This window comes from Pollachius pollachius (assembly GCF_949987615.1).
Source record: "Pollachius pollachius genome assembly, chromosome: 17".
NCBI classification, from domain to species: domain Eukaryota; kingdom Metazoa; phylum Chordata; class Actinopteri; order Gadiformes; family Gadidae; genus Pollachius; species Pollachius pollachius.
The window spans coordinates 15,959,502-15,980,710 of record NC_136950.1 but is presented as its reverse complement, the minus strand read 5'-3'; the positions used below and the strand labels follow the sequence as shown (position 1 = coordinate 15,980,710).

The 21,209-nt window shown below is 44.9% G+C and overlaps 1 protein-coding gene across 1 annotated transcript; it reads left to right on the top strand.

The window, feature by feature from the left end:
* Positions 1–1,843: 1,843 nt before the first annotated feature.
* hccsb (holocytochrome c synthase b) lies at positions 1,844–7,080 on the top strand. Its single transcript, XM_079755092.1, has 8 exons — positions 1,844–1,906; positions 2,802–2,922; positions 3,167–3,208; positions 3,999–4,138; positions 5,140–5,288; positions 5,609–5,728; positions 5,817–5,903; positions 6,195–7,080. Exons 2-8 carry the CDS (start codon positions 2,814–2,816, stop codon positions 6,391–6,393), a joined length of 846 nt encoding a protein of 281 aa, XP_079611218.1. The 5' UTR covers positions 1,844–1,906; positions 2,802–2,813; the 3' UTR covers positions 6,394–7,080.
* Positions 7,081–21,209: the final 14,129 nt, after the last annotated feature.

Sequence of the window (21,209 nt, the reverse complement as noted above, 5' to 3'; positions counted from 1 at the left end):
CTGTCTTTTCCCTCTCTATGATTTCATAATTGTACATTGTTTTTGTTTTTTTCTTTTGTTTTTTGTTTTTCTTGTTAAATGTGGACTCCAGGAAGAGTAGCTGTTGCCTGGTGTAATGGCTAATAGGGATCCTAATAAACTAAACTAAACTAAACTAAACTAAACCAAACACTGTGCAGAACAGCACATGGATGTGCCTTGATCACGTTGTGGTGCATGCAGAGATATAACACTAATTGGAAAGTGGCTTTTCAACGACTTGTACATCCTGTCTGTTTTTCGGTTTTATTTATTAAATCGACTGGAACAACCCTTTGCCTCCATGTCTCTGGGGTTACACTCCAGCTCCAAGGCTCTTTGCACTTGTAGCTCACCCACAGCAGAGCTCATACTCCAGCCGTTTGAATGCGCCAGAAGGCCTCAATCAGTGTTTGCCCCAGCACTGTATGGTTAAGCACCAACCCCACCACCCCAGCACCAACTTAACAACAATAGGGTCCCGCCTTGACTACCAATGTATTGAAAAAAATAAAGAAATTATATAGATCATTTTTTTTTATATGCTTTTAAATTATCATGCATTAAGAAAGCACAAAACTCTCGCAGGGAAAGAAAACATACTTCCATCAGGTAAAAAAAATAAAGATAAATAATGCATTGGTAATACTGTTCACAACAATAGTGTGCCATAATGCTTTTTGAATGGAATTGAAACGGCGGCAACTGGTGGTTGTACATATTACTGCGAACTGAAATCCTCACCCAATGTGACTCAGAACGGGGCGGCAGACCCAGAGCCAGACCTTCCAGAAGAAGGTACACCACCCACAGGGTAGTCATGGCTACATGATGGTGCTCCTTGTACTAAACGAAATAACCTGAACACCGCCATGATGAGGAAGCTATAAACGTCTTTAAGTTAAATGCTGCAATGTATTGAAAACAAACATGCATATACAACATTAACCTGTTTATAATGAATCTGTCTAGTGAGAACAACATCTTTCTGTTCCAATCCACTAGATTTCTTGCATCCTAGTAGATGAAAAATGGTCCTGGAAAATCCCCTCCACTCAGTGAACGATAAAACTGAAGGTCACTTGGTATTCTGCAAGAGATTGGGGCCTGGGTTCATCAGGCTTGCCTCTTAAAACTTTATTACAGTTTAATCTATCCATATCTCATATACGCTAACATAGTCTGGGCCGGTACATACCAATCCAATCTACTTAATTTTTTCATCATCCAAAATACATTTGTAGGGCCGGCCACCTCCCTTAATCACCTGGCCCATCTGGCCCCTGCTTAAAAGAACATAACATCCTCTATCCTCTAACATCCACATCACTCATTCATAGATTCACCTACCTATTCTGCTACCCACTCCTTTCAATTGTTTCCTTGAAGCCAATTCCCAATCCATACATATAATGTTACATGCCATCCAATACCTTCAGTAATCTGAAACCCATCGCAGCTCTATTTTACTAATATATGACAGGCAGACAGATATACAGACAGACATACCGACAGACAGATGGATAGAATGGATAGAGAAAATAATATATAAACAACGGCAAGTACATCACCGCCATCTGCTGTGCGGTACGAGTATATATATAATATATATATTTATATAAACTTCTCCCACCCAGTAGGTGGCAGTGATGTTCTTTCCGTTTTGTGCCTAAGCTTTTATTTAATAAAAAGAAGATATCACATGGGTGCGTTCCATTATTCTCCCTTTGGTTTCCTTGTTCCCTATTCGCTAGTGAACCCTTTATAGGCTACAAGTGGACCAATTGGAACTCAGCCCGCTTAGCCGTGACCGCGCTAGATACTCTGGGTAATAGCCATGGTCGTGTGATGACATTGGGAGAGAAACTCTGAGACGCCGAACTGACAGGTTGGTGAACGTCTCCTACCGCTCCGTTTGAGCTTCTTACCTGGCCACATGTTAACATCTTAACATGTTGTCTTTGTGTTGGGTCCACGAGGTCTGGGCAACGGCGGGAAACAGATAATAAGTGAATAAACCTGCAGCTATAGGACGACCTGATGATGTAACGTAACGTTAGTGAACTAGTACTAGGGAGTTACTAAACCTGGAGTTACCTTGGACGACCTAAGATTATGTAACGTTAGTGAAGTAGTACTAGTAATTTACTAAACCCGGAGTTACCTTGGACGACCTGATGACGTAACGTAACGTTAGTGAACTAGTGAGTTACTAAACCTGGAGTTACCTTAGACGACCTAACATTATGTAACGTTAGTGAAGTAGTACTAGTAATTTACTAAACCCGGAGTTACCTTGGACGACCTGATGACGTAACGTAACGTTAGTGAACTAGTGAGTTACTAAACCTGGAGTTACCTTGGACGACCTGATGACGTAACGTGACGTTAGTGAACTAGTGAGTTACTAAACCCGGAGTTACCTTGGACGACCAGAGGATGTAACGTTACGTCCTTACTAGTGAACTAGTTGGTTACTAAACCTGGGGTTAACGATAACTAGTCACTTGTCAACTAACATTAGTTACTAGTTAACCAGTGAAAGGTCGTGGGCCGTGAGGAGGAGCCAGGGGTCACATGGGGCAGCAGGATGGGGGCTAAGAGGGCAGGATGAAGGCTAAGGGGTCGCATTGGGCAGGATGGGGGCAAGATGGAGGCTAAGGGGTCACATGGGGCAGCAGGAGGGAGGCTGAGGGGTCACATGGGGCAGGATGGAAGCTGAGGGGAACTGTCTTTTACATTTTGTTACCACACTAATAGCATGTTGTCGCCTGCTGCCTCAGACTTGGAGAACGATGGGAGTCACAGGGTCCGCAATGGGCATCCCAACCGTCTGGGCAGAGGCCGAGGTGGCCACGCCCCCCCAGGGCTGTCCCATGCATCGGGAAGACCCCGCCCCTAAAGGTGAGACAGGTGGGGTGTGATCAGGAGGACTGGGATGGAGGGAGATGGAGACATTGAAGAGTTGATCTCAAGTCTATTGATTGATGATTTCTGATAATTGATAAATAATCGATGACCATTTATTAGTCTTCACGTTTCAAGCAAAATAAATAAATTCATGTGGTTGAATTGATATGGATCAGTGTTGAATGTGGTTGAACTATTCAGTGGTTAATCAGAGTGGCCTTGTCTCTCCCCTCCTCAGCTGCGCCCCCTCCAGGGTGCCCCATGCACCAAAGCACTGCTGGTAAGTACCAGGAGAAGCTACGCTCATCAAAACCACACAGCCTAAAGAAGCATTGTTATTGCCTGTAAACTCTGTTGGCTGTAAAAGCCGTTGTGCAATAGGCCTCCATACGTCACTGTAGCCTATGGGCTCCTTACCAAGTCATACCACCCGTCTCCCTCCCATCATTTGGTCTGCAACAGCCAATCCACAAGCTCAACTGCTTCTCCCCCCCCTCCCTCCCCGCTGAGCGTCCTGTGGGCGTGGCCACAGATGTTTCCTTCAGCACCGCAACCAATAACATAGACGGGAGGTCCTTGATCTATAAAGGGACAAGCGTTAGGACCTTCTGACGAGTGGAGCTTCTCCCCTTGCATTACAGCCTCTAACCAAGCTGTAGTACTGAACAAAGCCCATACTGGTTCCTTCAAAGAGAGGATGGCTGGGTAATACAGATTATTATAATGTTATAAATAATCTGGTACAAAAAAAAGGTGTGAAAAGCCCTTCCTGTAGGAAACTTCATCCAGGTTGTTGCCATTTATAGAGGTCTTCACTGGGATGAAGTGAGCCTGTGTAAGTGCTCCCGGACCATGGGGTCTGCCCCCCCCCCCAGCTGTCCCCTCGCTGGGAAAATCTCTGACCAGCTGGAGGTAACAGGTGGGGTTCCATGTTCAGATGAAGTCAGGCCAGTTACCCTGTGCTCTACCTTCTGCAAAAAAAACAGCAGTTAGGACTGTTTAGGAGTGTTCCAGAAAGTGTTACTCATGCCCACACAGAGCCCTCATGTTTTACCTCCACCCACCTCCAGGTGGCGCCGTTCCTCCGGCCCCTGAGGCTCCAGCGGCCCCTGCGGGTCCGGCCCACCAGGACCGAGCCTATGAGTTTGTGGGGTGCCCCATGAAGGCCGCAGCGTCGGGTGGACAGAACGACATCGACCCCACGAACATGGTACTGTCCTCCTGACACCTGAGACACTAGGGATGTTGTGTTCCTCCCATAGATAGTATATAAAATGGATGTAGCATCCGGGCAGACCTCAGTTATTCCAACTGCATCCAATTCTCTTGGTTTATGCGGGTCGCCATCTTACTTTGACTCGTCATAGTTTGACTCCGCCTCATTTCCTTTAACCAAAAAAGGGCATTGATCTCCCGCCCCCCATTGATGGGGGGTGGGAGATACGCCCATCTAGGCGACGTACAGAGAGTGAGTCAGCGGCTAGCTGTCACTCAAGAGGCCGCGCCCCTAATTCATACATTTTAACCTCCCAATAAAATAAAAACTAGCCTCCTAAAAAAAAAATCACCCCCCTCAGTGTTGTCATGGAGATATGAACTAAACATACTGACTAGAATGTTTTTTTTGGACCAGGCTGTAAATAGGTTTAATAAGACTGTGAAAACGGCCTGTTTAACATGTGAGTCAACGAAGAATTGCTCCCTCTTGGTACCACCTCGTAGTGGCCACCCGGTGCTACTGCAATGTTTGTCACTTCCGCATTGGATGCTGGTATATCTCGCTGTGGTTGGGGCTTGGTTCCTCCAGGAGAGAGGAAGTGACTTTCAAATCATATTTCAATTCTACTAGGCTGTACACTGGTGGCTACTAAAGTACATTCCCACTAAGAGGCCTATGCGGCACCAGTTGGGATCCATTGTAACTCCGCAGTAGATTCACAGTCTTCTCTGTCTGCTGAAGGCCTACGATGGGAGCGGCGCTGTGGTCAACTGGTTCTCCCCTCTAGCGCATCACGCTTACTGGTTGCAAGTTGTTTTTATGAAAAAAACCACTAATTGCGGATGCTAGCGGCGGTTCAAGCCTGGTAATGAGGCTGTCTGGTCTATCTGCTTTGGCCGGTCCCTGAAGTGTAAAGGGGGAGGTCTTGGTGAGAACTGATCCAGCATGTTCTCTACGGGGTGTGAGGTCTCATGTGGGCCCTTTCCCTCCAGATGCCTCCTCCGAACCAGAGCCCCGCCCCCGACCAGCCCTTCCCGCTGCCGCTCAACAGGAGGGAGTCCAACATCCCCCGACACGGCAGCGACCAGAAGTGGGTGTACCCCTCAGAGCAGATGTTCTGGAACGCCATGCTGCGCAAAGGGTAAGGAACGCCTGCTTCACCTGTTGATCCATATCACCTTGAGTGAAAAAGAACACATGACTAGGGAGCATGAACATTAGACTGCGGGATCACCTTACATGTAGAGGGCTCCATTCCAACAATAAGGCTGTTCGTCAGCTGCAGGGCTCCATTCCAACAATAAGGATGTTATTCAGCTAGAGGGCTCCATTCCAACAATAAGGCTGCTCGTCAGCTGCACTCAGAAGGAAAAGTAAATCTTTCTGTTGATAAATAGTATCCTCCTTAGTGTTTCTGTGTTGACTCTGAACCGTTCCCTCTCCTGTCCTCCCCTGCTGTAGGTGGCGCTGGCGCGAGGAGTCCCTGGATCCTCAGGACATGAGCAACATCATCAAGATCCACAACGAGAACAACGAGCAGGCCTGGCAGGAGATCCTCAAGTGGGAGGCGCTGCACGCCGGGTGAGTCCATCTCTCCTCCGTGGCTCCTCCCCTAAGAGGGAGGGCTGATGATGATACTGATGATGCTGTGTCACCCTTCCTCTTCCAGAGAATGCCCTTGTGGCCCCTCCCTCAAACGATTTGGCGGGAAAGCCAAAGAATATTCTCCAAGGGCGCGGATTCGATCCTGGATGGGGTCAGTATTTAATTTATCACTGGTAACCTTATCCCACTAAGTGACTCAAAATGATCCCACTAAGTGACTTAACATTATCACAATAAGTGACTTAATATTATATTATTATTATATTAGCTGACTGGTCTCCTCCCACTAGCTGACTGGTCTCCTCCCACTAGCTGACTGGTAACCCGTCTCCTCCCACTAGCTGACTGGTAACCCGTCTCCTCCCACTAGCTGACTGGTAACCCGTCTCCTCCCACCAGCTGACTGGTAACCGGTCTACTAGTAACCCGTCTCCCCCTCCAGGTACGAGCTCCCGTTCGACCGCCATGACTGGATCGTGGACCGCTGTGGGCGGGAGGTGCGGTACGTCATCGACTACTACGACGGCGAGATCAACAAGGAGACCTACCAGTTCTCCAACCTGGACGTGCGCCCCGCCATCGACTCGCTGGACGCCGTCTGGGACCGCGTGAAGGTGGCCTGGTGGCGCTGGACCTCCTAGGGCCTCCAAGACCCCCAGTTGCCGCCCTGCTCATGGAGACACATGGGACGGGGGGGCGGCGGCACGCCTTCATCTGGACCCTGAGGTCTGTGCACCCTGAAGCAAGAAGCACAGATCAAGATTCTTGACTTTCACCTCTATCAGCGGAAGTTGCGCTGCAGCATCCATCTCGTGTGGGGATGGTTGTGGTGTTCTTCTGAAGTCCATGTTTAGACCACTTCAGTCTCTTAAGAGGACTCCATCATCATGAACCTTTCTGAATGAAGCCACCGGCTGGCCTCCTGAAACAGGTTGAAGTGAATGACCTGATCCAAGGGGCACACACTCCAACCCTGCTCCTCAGAGCTTTGATGAGGCTTCTCCTCGACGTGAAGCAAATCAAATCCTGAAGTGAAGCCGTAGGCCCGGAGATGAATATTCACCGTTTGAATATTCTTTATTTCTTTGTTTAACTATGCTATTCTAGCAGACTGAATGAGGACCAACACACTCTGACAGCCTCCACCGTGATGCTGCTGTCTCGGTCAAGTAGAACCAAGGAACGCTTATTCAGACCATGCTCATAACCAGGGGCAATGGGAGGGTAATGTGTGTGTGGAGGGTAATGTGTGTGTGTGGAGGTTAATGTGTGTGTGGAGGGTAATGTGTGTGTGTGTGGAGGTTAATGTGTGTGTGGAGGGTAATGTGTGTGTGTGTGGAGGTTAATGTGTGTGTGTGGAGGGTAATGTGTGTGTGTGGAGGGCAATGTGTGTGTGTGTGTGTGTGGGGGGGGGTAATATGTGTGTGTGTGTGTGTGTGTGGGGGGGGGGGTAGGTAATGTGGGTCGAGGGTGATGTATGTGGACTGTAATGTATGTGTGGAGAGTAATGGATGTGAGGTAGTGTGTGTGTGTGTGTGTGGGGGGTAATGTATGTGTAGAGTGTAATGTATGTGAGGTAGTGTGTGTGTGTGTGTGTGTGGGGGGGTAATGTATGTGTAGAGTGTAATGTATGTGAGGTAGTGTGTGTGTGTGTGTGTGTGTGTGTGGGGTAATGTATGTGTAGAGTGTAATGTATGTGAGGTAGTGTGTGGCGGGGAGGAATGTAAGTGAGGGGATCTGCGGTTTAACTTTGAAGTGCAGCTTAATGTTTGGTTCTCACAGCCTTGATTGACTTAAGGTGTAAACTATCGAAGCTATCAGAAGTTCATCCCTCATGAAATCAAAACTTGTTTCAATGTGTTCATCTAGATTTAGCAGCCTTGATATACTGTAATTATAGCTTGGATATTTATTCATTTGGTCATAAAGCGATTCAAACAGACACGTATTTCCTGACCAAATGTGTGCTGATAAACATTCAGTTTAGTCTCCTTTGGTCGTGTGAACTTCATGATGTATAGAGGTCTTCAGCTGTGATGCCATCTCAAATCAACTAGTCCTCCGTTGAAGTGCTTATCAATAAAAGTGTACCATTGACTGTACAATTGCATTGCTAGTGTTTGTTAAATCACTGATGGATTTTTACATAGAGGCTGTAAACATTAGAGCATGAACATGGATGAGGAGCATAACATGAAACAAGTGCAGCTCCATAACACACTATTAACTGTTAATCACTATTGAAATGATTAAGTAATGATGTCAATACAATGCACTTCAGCTACATATATACTAATATATTAGTATTAGTGTGTGTATATATATATATATATAATTTAGGATTGCATAAAACATTGTCAAAAATTGTCTTCGTTTCTGTATAGATATTATTTAGCTGAATTTAAATAGTTGTATTTATGCCACACCATGCCTTTATATTTTAAATTAGTGGTAAGAAAAAAGTCTGAGCCGCAGTATTCAGACTGAACAATAGATGGCGCCATGATAGAGCGAATGGGTCACCAAGCTGAGCTCCAATACAAATGCCATATCAAAATACATCCAAGACCATGGTCTTAATGGCACGACCAAAACCAGCAGATTAAATTATTAAATCCTTTGTGGATTAACCCTGTCAACACGGTAGATTTATTATGATGAATTATGAAGACTTGAATGTAACACAATCCCACAACAAAGAGTCTGGAGCCATGCCCATGAGCCATTCATGTGTGTTGTAACAACTGAGGACAACTCAGTACTTATTTGCTCGATTTCACTTCTGTAAATGATGTGCTCAACACGATCTGCAATCAACCAGTCAACAAGTGCAGCGCTAAAAAGAAAAGGGAAGTTAAACGCTTGAGCGATAGGGTGATGAAAATGGACATGACTCCTAGTTACTAAACGGCCGGCAGCTGAGCGTCCGGCTGTGAGAGCAAGGCTGGAATAGAATCCGCAAACAGCTTCGTAACCTCCATCCATTATGTTAGAGCTTAATAACATAATCTTGAGGCCCAGCATGTCTCTGGTAACTTATAAATCATACGTTGATTGCTAGGCAACCCCGGTAATGTGGAGACACTATAATGTGAACGATAAAAACGTACAACGACGTTGAACATGCTCATAAGGTTTTTTTTCATATGATTGTTTAAACCATGGATAACAGCACTGGGCTACTGGACAAATAACATTATCTACATCTGTAAACTAGGCCTACCCCACATAACATTATCTACAGCTGTAAACTACCGTTTTGTTTGAGAGACCCCTAGTTTAATTTTTTTTGTAATAAACCATTGATGTAATTGTTTCGTTTACTCTTGTATTTGATGTATTTTTATATGAATATGATATATAATAAATTATATCACAAGTGTCTTCACACTAGTCAGAAAAGCACTCTATGCATGCAAAGTGTTATCATAATGACCTGCTCTGCACACCTTTCCTTGCAGGGAGCCACGCCCCCCTCACAGTGTGGTGACGGGCCGATGAAGAGGTGAGCCGATGAAGAGGTGGGCCCAGTCCGCGGCTCTCTTATTCAGCGGGGCGATAAACAGCCTGGTCGAGGACAGAGGAAAGAGGACGGCGTTATAATCACTTTTCCAATGATCACCTTTCCCCTGCACCCTGATCAATACTACAGGCTGAGCTTTGGAAGACTTGCACACCCGCCCGACCTCACCTGATGCACTCTTTTAGGGACAGAACAGGGGTTGATAAAGAGTTCGTGGGACAAATTGCACAAGAAGGATTTCTAGAATGTAGACTGGGTTTTAAGCCAACAAAAAGCGGAGGGATGGAAGACAATTTTTCTACTATATGTACGGGCATTCCACAGACCTAGAAAATAACATTCTTCATTCTATTCTTCAATCAAAGTTTCATTCAAAGTCAACAATGGCTTTGTTTTACTTTCCGATTTTTTACATGGAAGAAGATAAACGTAACCTATCCACTTTGGGTTATGAACATTAACGGCTTCATGTGTTGAACCCTTAATCTTAGGGAAATTAAATTATTGATTTGTTCATCATTCATAATCATTTGTCTTGAACATGACCTATTAACCAACATTTTGTGTTCTAAGCATAACGTGATATTATGTTTGCATAACAGTTTATGGACCATCAATTCATTCCTGCATCTGATGTTTTCTGTCTTTGAGTACTCCCTGTTGACCACAACGATGGTACGGTGGTCGAAAACTTCATTTATTTTGAAATTGAAATTTTCGACCAATGAGATCGCTTGAAATTAATTGAAATTTTCGACGAATGAGATCGCTCAAAATAAAATGAAGTTTTCAACCATTGAGATTGCTCGAAATAAATTGAAAGTTTTCAACCAATGAGATGGCTCGAAATAAATTGAAATTTTCGACCAATGAGATCGCTCGAAATAAATTGAAGTTTTGTAATACGAGATGTGCCTTAGAGTCTAACTTTATTGACATTGTTTCCAAATGCAGTTCTATCCAGAGGATGTCCTCATGGGTTAATAGACTTACTGAAAAGCCTTCTCCCTGGTCTTAGAATGACCCCCAGAGACATTCTGCAGGATGTTTCGTGTCTCTACTAACAGAGTTTTATGGCCACAGTTTGTAAGGGTTTGTGTTAAAATCAGACTGTCTATCTGAAAGTGGAGGAGATAAAACAAATAGCAACAGGAATTTCAAGTGTTGGGATCAATTGAATTTTCTTATTACAGTGTGGCAGAGCATGGCCAACACTATTCAGAAGGCAGCTCCACCAGATAAACCAACCAACTCAAACTGAGCCCTAACATCCATACCGATTATTGGTCTAATCGTGTTTCACCACCAGATTGCGTTCCCTGCCAGTTCCCAGCATCAGGACCAGCACTACCGCTACCAATATTCTGAACAAGACAGGGAGGAGGTGGAGCAATGTGTGGAGGAGGAGAGGAGGACATGGGGGAGGTGAATGCTACCGACTCCTGGGCAGAGGAGCAGGGTGGGTTGGCTGGCACCTCCTCATTCTTCCCTTACAGTGTGTGGGCTGATGACCGAGCCTATTCAGAAGACGGATACCCAGACAACCTATAAAACATCCTCCCAAAGCTTTTAGAAAAAGATTAAAAGATACATCGCTGATCATCTTTTTCTCTTGCTTGCATGTTCAAGATCAAGTTCTGAAACTAATCTTGAAGAAATCCTTTTTTCAACGCTGAGTGTTTCCATAACGACAGCCGTGTTGCACACGTGTTTCCCGCCGTGCACTAACAGGCATGAGCACATTAGTTAATGACGTCCGACTCATTTTCCTTTTTGCTCTAATTATTTGTTGTCGTCATGACCCCTATTCTCCACTCATGCATGCAAGATGAGCACACATTCAAGAGACGTCCATTTATATCAGCGTTAGCCATTGTCCCCGTTCAACCGGAAAGCCCTCATCTGGCGAGCGCTAATCATAGCCTTGATTAGCGCTGTGGAGGGGAGCAAGAGGCCCTGGTTAGAGATGTTGGCTCACCCTGGTCTCCATCAGGCAGATGCTTCATGCCAAGTGTGTTGGTACCTGTGTGTGAGTGTGAGGGGTCAGAGTTCTGGAGACTTAAGAATGGTTGGATATGTCACTATAAGAAAATAATGTATTTTAGGGATTTAAAACTGCTTACTAAAGTTGTGTGTTAAATTTGCATGAAGCAAAGACCTGATTAAGTGTAATGACTAGCAGCATTCCTGTATGGAATACTATCCATTATGTATATTGTGGAACAGATGAATATTTATGTATCATTGTATTTGTATAATATATGCTCATTTAAATATGGTTATTTCTAAAAATGTATATTGGTGCCATCTTACAAATAGCATATAGTAAATATTACAGTAGTGTTCCGGCAGGCAGGAGTTATCTGCAGAAGCAGAGCAGCATTCTGATCCAGATAGGATGCTCCTGAGGAGCTGGAGAGATGTAGAGCTGTAAAGATGTAGAGGTGTAGATGTAGAGACGTAGAGCTGTAAAGATGTAGAGGTGTAGATGTAGAGACGTAGAGCTGTAAAGATGTAGAGGTGTAGATGTAGAGATGTAGAGCTGTAAAGATGTAGAGGTGTAGAAGTAGAGACGTAGAAATGTAGAGGTGTAGCGATGTAGAGTTCTAGAGATGTAGAGGTGTATAGATGTAGAGGTGTAGAGATATAGAGGTGTAGAGATGTACAGATGTAGAGGTGTAGAGATCTAGAGGTGTATAGATATAGAGGTGTACAGATGTAGAGATGTAGAGATCTAGAGATGTAGAGGTGTATAGATGTAGGGGTGTAGAGATATAGAGGTGTAGAGATGGAGAGGTGTATAGATGTACAGATGTACAGATGTAGAGGTGTACAGATGTAGAGGTGTAGAGATCTAGAGGTGTAGAGATCTAGAGGTGTAGAGATGTAGAGATCTAGAGATGTAGGGGTGTAGAGATATAGAGGTGTAGAGATGTACAGATGTAGAGATCTAGAGATCTAGAGATGTAGAGGTGTAAAGATATAGAGGTGTAGAGATGGAGAGGTGTACAGATGACACCTCGACACAGCTGCACAGACCAAACCCCCACACAGGGGATAGTCTACCCATCGAGAGTGTGAGCGCAGACAGAAAGCAATATCCTCACAAAAGGCCGACCTTGAAGGCATTAAAAGGAATTGCTCTGCATGATTGTGTCTCTCTCTTTGTTTGCTTGAAACACTAAACTCTAAATCTAATTCTGCTTCACCTGATGCAGAGTATTCAGAGCCCTCTCACGTATTGTTCCACTAATACAACGGGAGGGCCAGATATCACGGGACACCACACTATCTCTTCTCTTTGTTGCTTATTTACTGCAGAATTCATTAAAATCCAATTGAGCGAAAATAATAATAAAATCTGCCCATTTACGTGATGGATTGGCATGGCGGCCAAATAACTATGGGAAAGAAAAGTCAAATAGTCACGTCGTCCAAAAAAAATCCTCAGTAAGAAAGCGCTGCATGAAAGACATTGTATCCGAGGCAATGAGTAACATCTTAATAAAATATACAGAAATATATTTGCATACCTAATGTTTTAATGACCAAAAGAAATGAAGAACTCTGTAGCCCTCTTCCTCGCCCCCCCCCCCCCAGCCCCCCACCAGCTATCCTTCCACAGAGGAGGCATTGCCAGCAGACACCTGTTTCCATTAGCCCTTCCCCAATTACAGAGAGCACACAGGCCTAATTGCACTAACGGTGGGACTGCATTAGCTCATTAGCATGCTGCACCATGCATTCAGACGAGGCGCAGAGGTACACAAAGCTCCTGTGATCGCGCCAGAGCGGGGGTTTTGTAACAAACAAGCGAAGCCTTTCAGCGAACTCAGAGTGGCTGGTTTACATAAGCTGTGAAGCAAGGCACTGTGAACGCCCGTGACCATCTAGACCCTGGGATAGGAGGGCTCTTCTGCCGCAATCATCACGGCTCATCATGTAGTTCAGGGGGTGTTTCATCAACGTCTCCAGCTGGGAGGCTGACTAGAAAACAGCTCACCTTAAATCACACGACGTAACAGCGTTGGTAATGCAATTCAGAAAGCAGAACTCTTCTGAAATGGTAGGAGATATCTCTGGGTGTACCTGCCAAACTTAAGATCAACCATCTGAAATTGTATTTGACAGTCTGAGGACATGGCAACTAAAACGAGAACTATCACACATGCAGAGTAGGCTTATAGATTGAACGCAATATAGAAGGAAGGCCCTGTAGATTGTAGACGCTATAGATTGAAGCCTCTATAGATTCAAGCCACCATAAGGACCCACAGAGGATTTTAAACTACGTTTGTGGCAGTTAACTTTATTTAGAACTGACGTCCTGGAGAGTATAAATGTGTCAGAAATGTCCTTCTGGTTTTAGATGTTGGTCCATCACTGCTGGCCATATGAAGGCACTAGGCTTGTGTGGCAGCGTGGTCTCACAGAAGAGCCCTGATCGACCTGAGACTTTGATAGAGCTTCTAATGTGTTGTGGGTACAGTGTTTCAGTGACCGTCTGCGGCCTCTAGAGGCTGCTGTTGCACTGCGGGGAGCCCCGCAGCTCTGCGGTGGGAGGTAACCAGGCTCCCGCTATCTCTCTCCCCCGTTCTCTAGCAACAAGTTCATCAAACTGGAGAGATGGATTATATTGAGCATTACATTTAATTGGACTTCCTTAAATAGCACTCGAGTAGGTTTGTGTTTGTTTGGAAGAGAGAGAGAAAGCGCACGTGCAAGTGTTACTCTCGAGTCGTGCCAGCGTTTGCTTTGCGTGTGTGTGTGTGTGTGTGTGTGTGTACATACATATATACAGAAGATTGTGAATATTCTGTAAACTTTGTCGCCATATGTTGATGGTTTCTGCGTTGACACTAGTTTGTGCATGTCGTGCTCAGATGGGCACCAGGCCTGTTTCTCTGGAATCATCAACATTCTCCTGACTACACCGTCCTCAACGGCGCTGACTATAGCAGTCTGAACACCATGACCACCGTGTGGTGGTTGGCCTTTCATACCCCTGCCATTGGATGTATTCCCTGTTCCCAGTGGGCCGTTTTGGGCAGACTGTGAGTAAGGGCAGACTGTAAGGGCAGAATGTAAGGGCATACTTTAAGGGCAGAATGTAAGGGCAGACTGTTTTTAAGGGCCGACTATATGTAAGGGTGCACTGTATTTAAGGGCAAACACATAAGGGCAGACTGTATTTAAGGGCAAACTGTATGTAAGGTCAGACTGTATTTAAGCAGACTATTGTGAGTGGATGGTTTTTGGCCTAATAGATATATATTTAGGGTTGGGCATCGTTTGAATTTGAATGGTTCCGATTCCGATTCCTCGTTTCGATTCCGGTTCCTAACGATTCTCGATTCTGATTCTCTTAAGAGGCAGGGTCAAAAAAGTTTACATGTTTTAAATGAGCTAGCTAACCAGAGGTCTTTCTGGATGAAATAGTCTGAACTTCTCCATGAATTTTAATTCTATGAAATTTTTACTTTTTATGAACTTCATTTTGAATTTCTCACAGGGCTGTTTTCAACTAGTATATAAATATCAAATATATGAAATGAATATAAATGTTATGAATTTTCTTTTCAGAGGTATACTTTTCACAAGATAGATTAATTCATTTTTGAAAACTTCACATTTAGACATCCTGCAGGTACTTAAACATGTAACTGAGCTCCCACTCATGGGCTAACCTGGTGCAGAATATCGAACAAACAAAGAGGAGCAACTTGTACAACCTAGCCCAGATTAGCAGCAGGTACAGTATAAAATCAGAAACTGTTCTTGTTGAGGAAAATGATCATATCTGCCTTCTCAGGCAGTATGCGTGAGCGTTCTGGACAGATAGTGTCTCCTGCAGTGGAGAACACACGTTCGCTGGGTGTAGATGAAGCTTGAATGCATAAATATGAGAAAGCAAGATCTGCCAGCAAAGGATAAGTCTTTCGTTGGTTCCACCACCATGCAGCAGGGTCCTCAGACATAATGGCCGGTGGAATTTCCTGGTATGTCTGCAGCTCTCTCTCCACTATTTCCTTGATGGACATGGAGCTCTGCTGTGTTATGTGCCTCTTCCTCAGCGAACAGCTCCTCCAGTGGAGTCTTCCTGGACAGTTTGCAGGGAGGCGGTTGCTAAACAAACAAAATGTTCATCAGTATTATCACTAAAAAGGAAAATTAAAAGGCATGATCCATTAAAGGCATGATCTTAATTAAGGTTGAGAATCTATATAATATCAGCTATTGTACACTTACACTCTCCTCCTCATCCTCATTTTTCACTCCCTCATTCTGTGTTATGTTAGCTGAGTATTTGCATTTGCGTTGACCAACCGTTTAGGTCGAGTATAACTTGTTAGCTGCCTCAATGTTGGCATAAAACATATTCGTTACTTACCCGATAGTGCGGTGCTAGGGTGAGAGTCGGATCCGGAGGATGACGCAACGGAGGAAGGCCGGCGCAGCGCGTCAAAGACGGGGCACGCTGTTATCTCTACCCCATGACCCCGGAGATGTTTAATCATGTTGGTTGTACACCCTCCTTTGCACGATATAATCGTTTTGCAAGTGTTGCACCGAGCCGACTTGTCATTTATTTTATTAAAGTTAAGCCACACTTTCGAGCGCCGCCGCACAGTTTCCATGTTTACGCGAGCATAAACAGTTTCACGGCTTCTCCGGAAGCTTCTTCTTCGTTAGTTTTCGGCGGCTTCTTCTTCCGGTCGACGGACTGGGCATCGAAACTACGAATCGAAATTTTTAAATTTGAACGATACCGGGAGAACCGGAATGTTAGTCCCGGTTCCAATCGATGCTCGATGCTCGATGCCCAACCCTATATATATTATTATAATATATTAATATATAATATCAACATTTGAACTATGAACTGAACTACTTCTATCAACAATAATAATATATATTATCATATGTATACAATAATATATATCATTATAAGCAAGGGCGTAGGAACCGGGGAGGACGGAGGGGACGTGTCCCCTCCAATATCGGAGGCAGGCGCATTTGTCCCACCTAAAAATTATACCGGATCTGTCAGGTTTCCGATATGTGTCCCCCCAATGTTAAACTCATTCCTACGCCCCCGATTATAAGGGTTAGTTTAATTCTAAAACTGAAGTTATCACACAGAGTGTGGGGGAAACACTACAAGGATTCAACTGAAAAAAATGTTCACTCGGCAAAACAGATATTCATTTGCCAGTTCCAGGAGAAATTTTGGTTCATTCAAATGACAAATGTTGACAAAAATAACCTTCAAAACGCAAAGGGATTATCGCCTCAAAAAGGAAGATGGAGGTCAAAGTTCAAAACAAATCCACATTGAGTTGTGTTAATAGTTCAACAAAATTTAAATAAAATATTTAAAAAACAAATAATCCAAATGGATGGAAGGTGAGGGGAGCTGGACCATCAGAGTGCCGAGGAGGTGAAGCCATAACGTTCACTCTGGACCTTCATCAGTTCATTCGTTAATACCTCCATACAGCCCACCATCCAATGGTTCAATTCATGATCACCTCGAGGTGAATTTGAAGCAGGATCACAGACAGACCTCATCCAGCCTCAGACCTCATCCAGCCTCAAGACCCCACAAAAGTGCATGTGTAATATCATCATCTTTGTAGATCTGTATTTGAACATATTCATCCACCCTTGTTGGATGAGACTTCTTTAGTGTCTTTGGGCCAGAGCAGTGACTTTCCTTATCCTCCATTCCCACTGAGCGGTGCCGAGGTGGACAGGAGGGAGAGAGGATTACGTTATGTTGGGTGAGTCCGCCAGCCAGTGAGGGGCATGATGGTGTCGGGTCAGATGCCTTACACTCCCATTAAGGCAGTAACACGGCAGGGAGTTACTGGTGCTCCACGCTGGATTTAACATGCACCTGATTTACTGGAGTCTCCTTCGTACTCCTGCCCTGTGTACCGTGACATCGGAGGACACGGAAGACTTCTAATGGGCCAACCTGTCCATGGGTCGAATTCCCGCACGTGTATAATCAAAACTGTTTACAGTGACAGATCACTGATTCTGAGACAACAGACATTCCTATTCGATGAGATAGGAACGTCATGTTCTTCCGAAATAGTAAAAGCCAACTCTGATTATCGTGGCGAGCCAGAAATAAAGAGCCAAGTCGATGGGGAGTCTGTCTGGAAGAAAACACACCATGAGAAGGTTTCTGTTCCGGAGAAAAGCAGCCTTGATTGACCATTTAATCTAAACCACATCTCTCCCCTCATCCGTCCTCCCGGCCGCCGTTCCCTCTCAGGAAGATGAGCGAGTCCACCTCTGAAGGCACACCTCTGCGCCTCACATTAAGACAGAGCGCCTCCGAGCGGCCCCGCGCCTCTCTCTCCCAGCCATCGATCAGCTCCTTTATTAGCGGCAGGCTCACCTATAGGGACCACCGGCCACCAGCGTTTCATTAAGGGAGGCTGCAGATAGACGGCAGCCAAGTGGTAAAGGGCAGCGAGCCAAGAGCCCAGTAATCAAACGTGACGGCCCTCGGCTTCCCGGGGCCACTGCTATCCACTCTGCTCCTCCGCTGGAGTTCACCAACCGAGGAAATAATACTGAATATCTCAACGTTAGCGTCTGTAGGGTCATTTTTGAGGTGTGTTGTGGGTTCATCTCCAATTCATATATATAGTCGTAACGTAATTCAGTTTTTGATTGCGTAAACGTTGTCATTTTGATGTGAAGTATCAACTCTTTAGGAACATTAATGAATTGATTATTGGATATTTTGTCCTAAATTGGACAAAATAAGGTGTCCTAAATCGTGAAAAGCTTCCATATTCCATGTATGACTTTTCTCGAAAAATATGCATTCTATTAAAACTAAATATACTCACTGCTGATCCCAAAATTGAAAACTCCATTTTCTAGATATCCATATAAATATGCATGGATATCTCTCTCTCTCTCTCTCTCTCTCTCTCTCTCTCTCTCCCTCTCTCTCTCTCTCTCTCTCTCTCTCTCTCTATATATATATATATATATATATAGAGAGAGAGAGAGATATATATATAGATATTTATTGATAATAACAGCTCTCAGCTCAACAGACAAACTCCTCCATCCTAACTTGGAGAAGATTAGGGCCGGCAGATAATTATCAGATAAGATTTCTCATTATTGTGCACCGGCAGGTGAGGAGACTTCACACCTCGCCTTCGACACGCGTCTCCACACTCTAGATGACTGGTGGAGAAGAGGACTCCATTTCACCACGAGGGGGGGGGGGTAAACCCTGGTGACAGAACCCTGGTTCCCTCAGGCGTAGAACGTCTCCCACTTGTTGATTCTTGTCCATTTCCTTCCTTTTCTTTTCATCACTCTTTTTCTTTACAATCTCCTCTGCTTATCACTTCATCTGTCCATGAGGTGGCCCATCAATCTGCCCTGTCCCTGCTGCGAGCCCCACCCACCCCCGATGCCCCCAGAGGCACAGCAGACCAGTGGTACATTCATCTCTTACTGGGAGCTATTGGGAGGTTTTAGGGAAAGAAACCGAACGGAGTATCTTGAAATCTGCTCTTCTGGTAGGGGGGTCAGGGTAACACCATTAACTCATTCCCCTCACTGCCTGACTGGTGGGGGTCAGTGACCGGAGGATCTTTGGAAACAATGACGGCTCAATGCATTATTTTTTAGCACCCAGGTGTTAGCAACTCATTTCCTTTGAGTTGTAATGGATTCCAAAAGATTTGCCCTACTTACTAACCGTTATGGCCCCAAGGTGAATCAGGTCTATCGGCAACACCCTGGCATCCTAGACACTGTTGGAACGGTTAGGGTTAGGGTTAAGGTTAGGGTTAGGGTTAGGGTTAGGGCGTACCCTGACGCGTACCCTGACACTAACCCTGACCCTGATGTAAATATACAGGGGGGTCTGAGCACCAGGCTAACAAGCCCTGATAGGAACACTATGAACCGACACCCCTCCTACCAACACACACACACACACACACACACGCACAGACACACACACACACACACACACACACACACAGTGAAACACACATAGGCAAACACACACACACACCCACCCACACATAACACACACACACACACACACACACAGACACACACACACACACACACACACACACAGGCAAACACACACACACACACACACACACACACACACACACAGGCAAACACACACACACAGGCAAACACACACACATACACACACACACACACACACACACACACACACAGGCAAACAGACTCAAACACACACACACAAAAATAAATCCACCGCTGCAGTATTTCTTAAAAGTATTTGTTAAAAGTTGAATATTCTTCAGCTGACGGTTAACCACACACCCACAGCCACAGAAACATACAAACCCACACACACTGTCAGCAGGTCAACCTTAAGGAATCTGAACGGTCAGAAATGTATTTAAGATATTGAGCAGAATGTGGAGGAGCTGGCTCTTCAGAATTGTGGTCTAAGTGATATTTCTGTCTGTTGTGGTAAGAAAGCAGATCTCTGGTGCTTTGTAAACTCAATTTTGAAACTGTGAGGAGATTATGCAGGAGCATGATTCTGAGGGCTTCACAGGCATTATCTGTGACCCTTCTTTTTGACTTTCTCCACGTTTTAGATTGGAGAGAAATCCCAGAAGTCAAGCACCCTGGAGCTTTGGCAGAGGCTTTATACTTGAATTCATACTTTGGGAATCGGATCCAAATGGGGAATGGAGGCATGGATGTTTTTGCATCATTTTTGCTCAATGATATGGTGTAAGGCTTTCAAATGGTGACGTACCTGGTGGGCTGGGACCTCCACCTCTGGTGGGCTGGGATCTGCAGCGTGCACCACCTCATCTGATGGAGAAGTTCACACAGAATGGACCCACTTCCACACGCTAAGTGTTCCTTGTCTAACAGACCTTATGCCGTGTGCTGTTACCATGCATACTAATCTGGGCCCTAAAACACAGGGACCTGGGGCCCTGAGACATAGGGGCCTCAGCCCCTCAGACAGGTAAGACATGCGTGTGGAACTCGGACAGTGTAACTGCAAATGAAGTGACTTTATATTTCTGGTCAAAACTCATTTGAATGTTACCTAGTCAATGTCAGTGACATTGGTTATTCCTATGTTACTTATTGAGTGCTGATCATTGTTCTGCTGGAAAACACTGAAAATGTGAAATTAAATTAGCTTTAATCTCTCGTCCCGCCCTGTCAGCCTCCAGCCCACGGCGACCAACCTGAAACGATTAGTGCCGGCCCCAATTGATTTCACACTCCAGTGGAGCCCAGAGCCGGCCCTAACAAAAACTGGAAGGCACATTAAGTCGCACAAATTAATTACCGCAATTTAGCTCCCACACTGTTTAGTATGTAACGGATACAGACAGAGAGTGGGCGAGCATGAAGTTGTATTAAGTCTTGCTTTGGCCCACACCGAAGAACTGTTGTGTGGGATTTTCAAGGAAACAAGGAGGAAATCTGAATATTCCGGATGATTCTGGTTTTTAGTAACAAGACTGACTTCTAACAGAACAGGGCCAACATATGGGGAAGGATTGGCTTAAATTGCAGTTACTGTTTTAATAGTTAATGCTTTCTATTCAGGTGATGAAGGGGACGCGTTCAGATGGGTGGGCAGCCAATGACAATTTCAGCTCTGGACCTCAGAGAAGAACAAGATGCAGATGAGTAGAAGTACAAGTACAAGAGAAATTTGTCCAATTTCAAGAGACATTGATCAAAAAAGGACTAGTTGAATTGATCATCACCTTGAGGTATTATTCTATCCACTCTATTTCTGTCCCTAGTGCTGGCCTTACACCTTATGTCACTACGCCGACTCAGACCAAATCGTCCAGACCAATCAGCATTCAAGTGGGCACTCTCGACACCTGTCCCCGTTCCCTGTGCTTGTTGTACAAC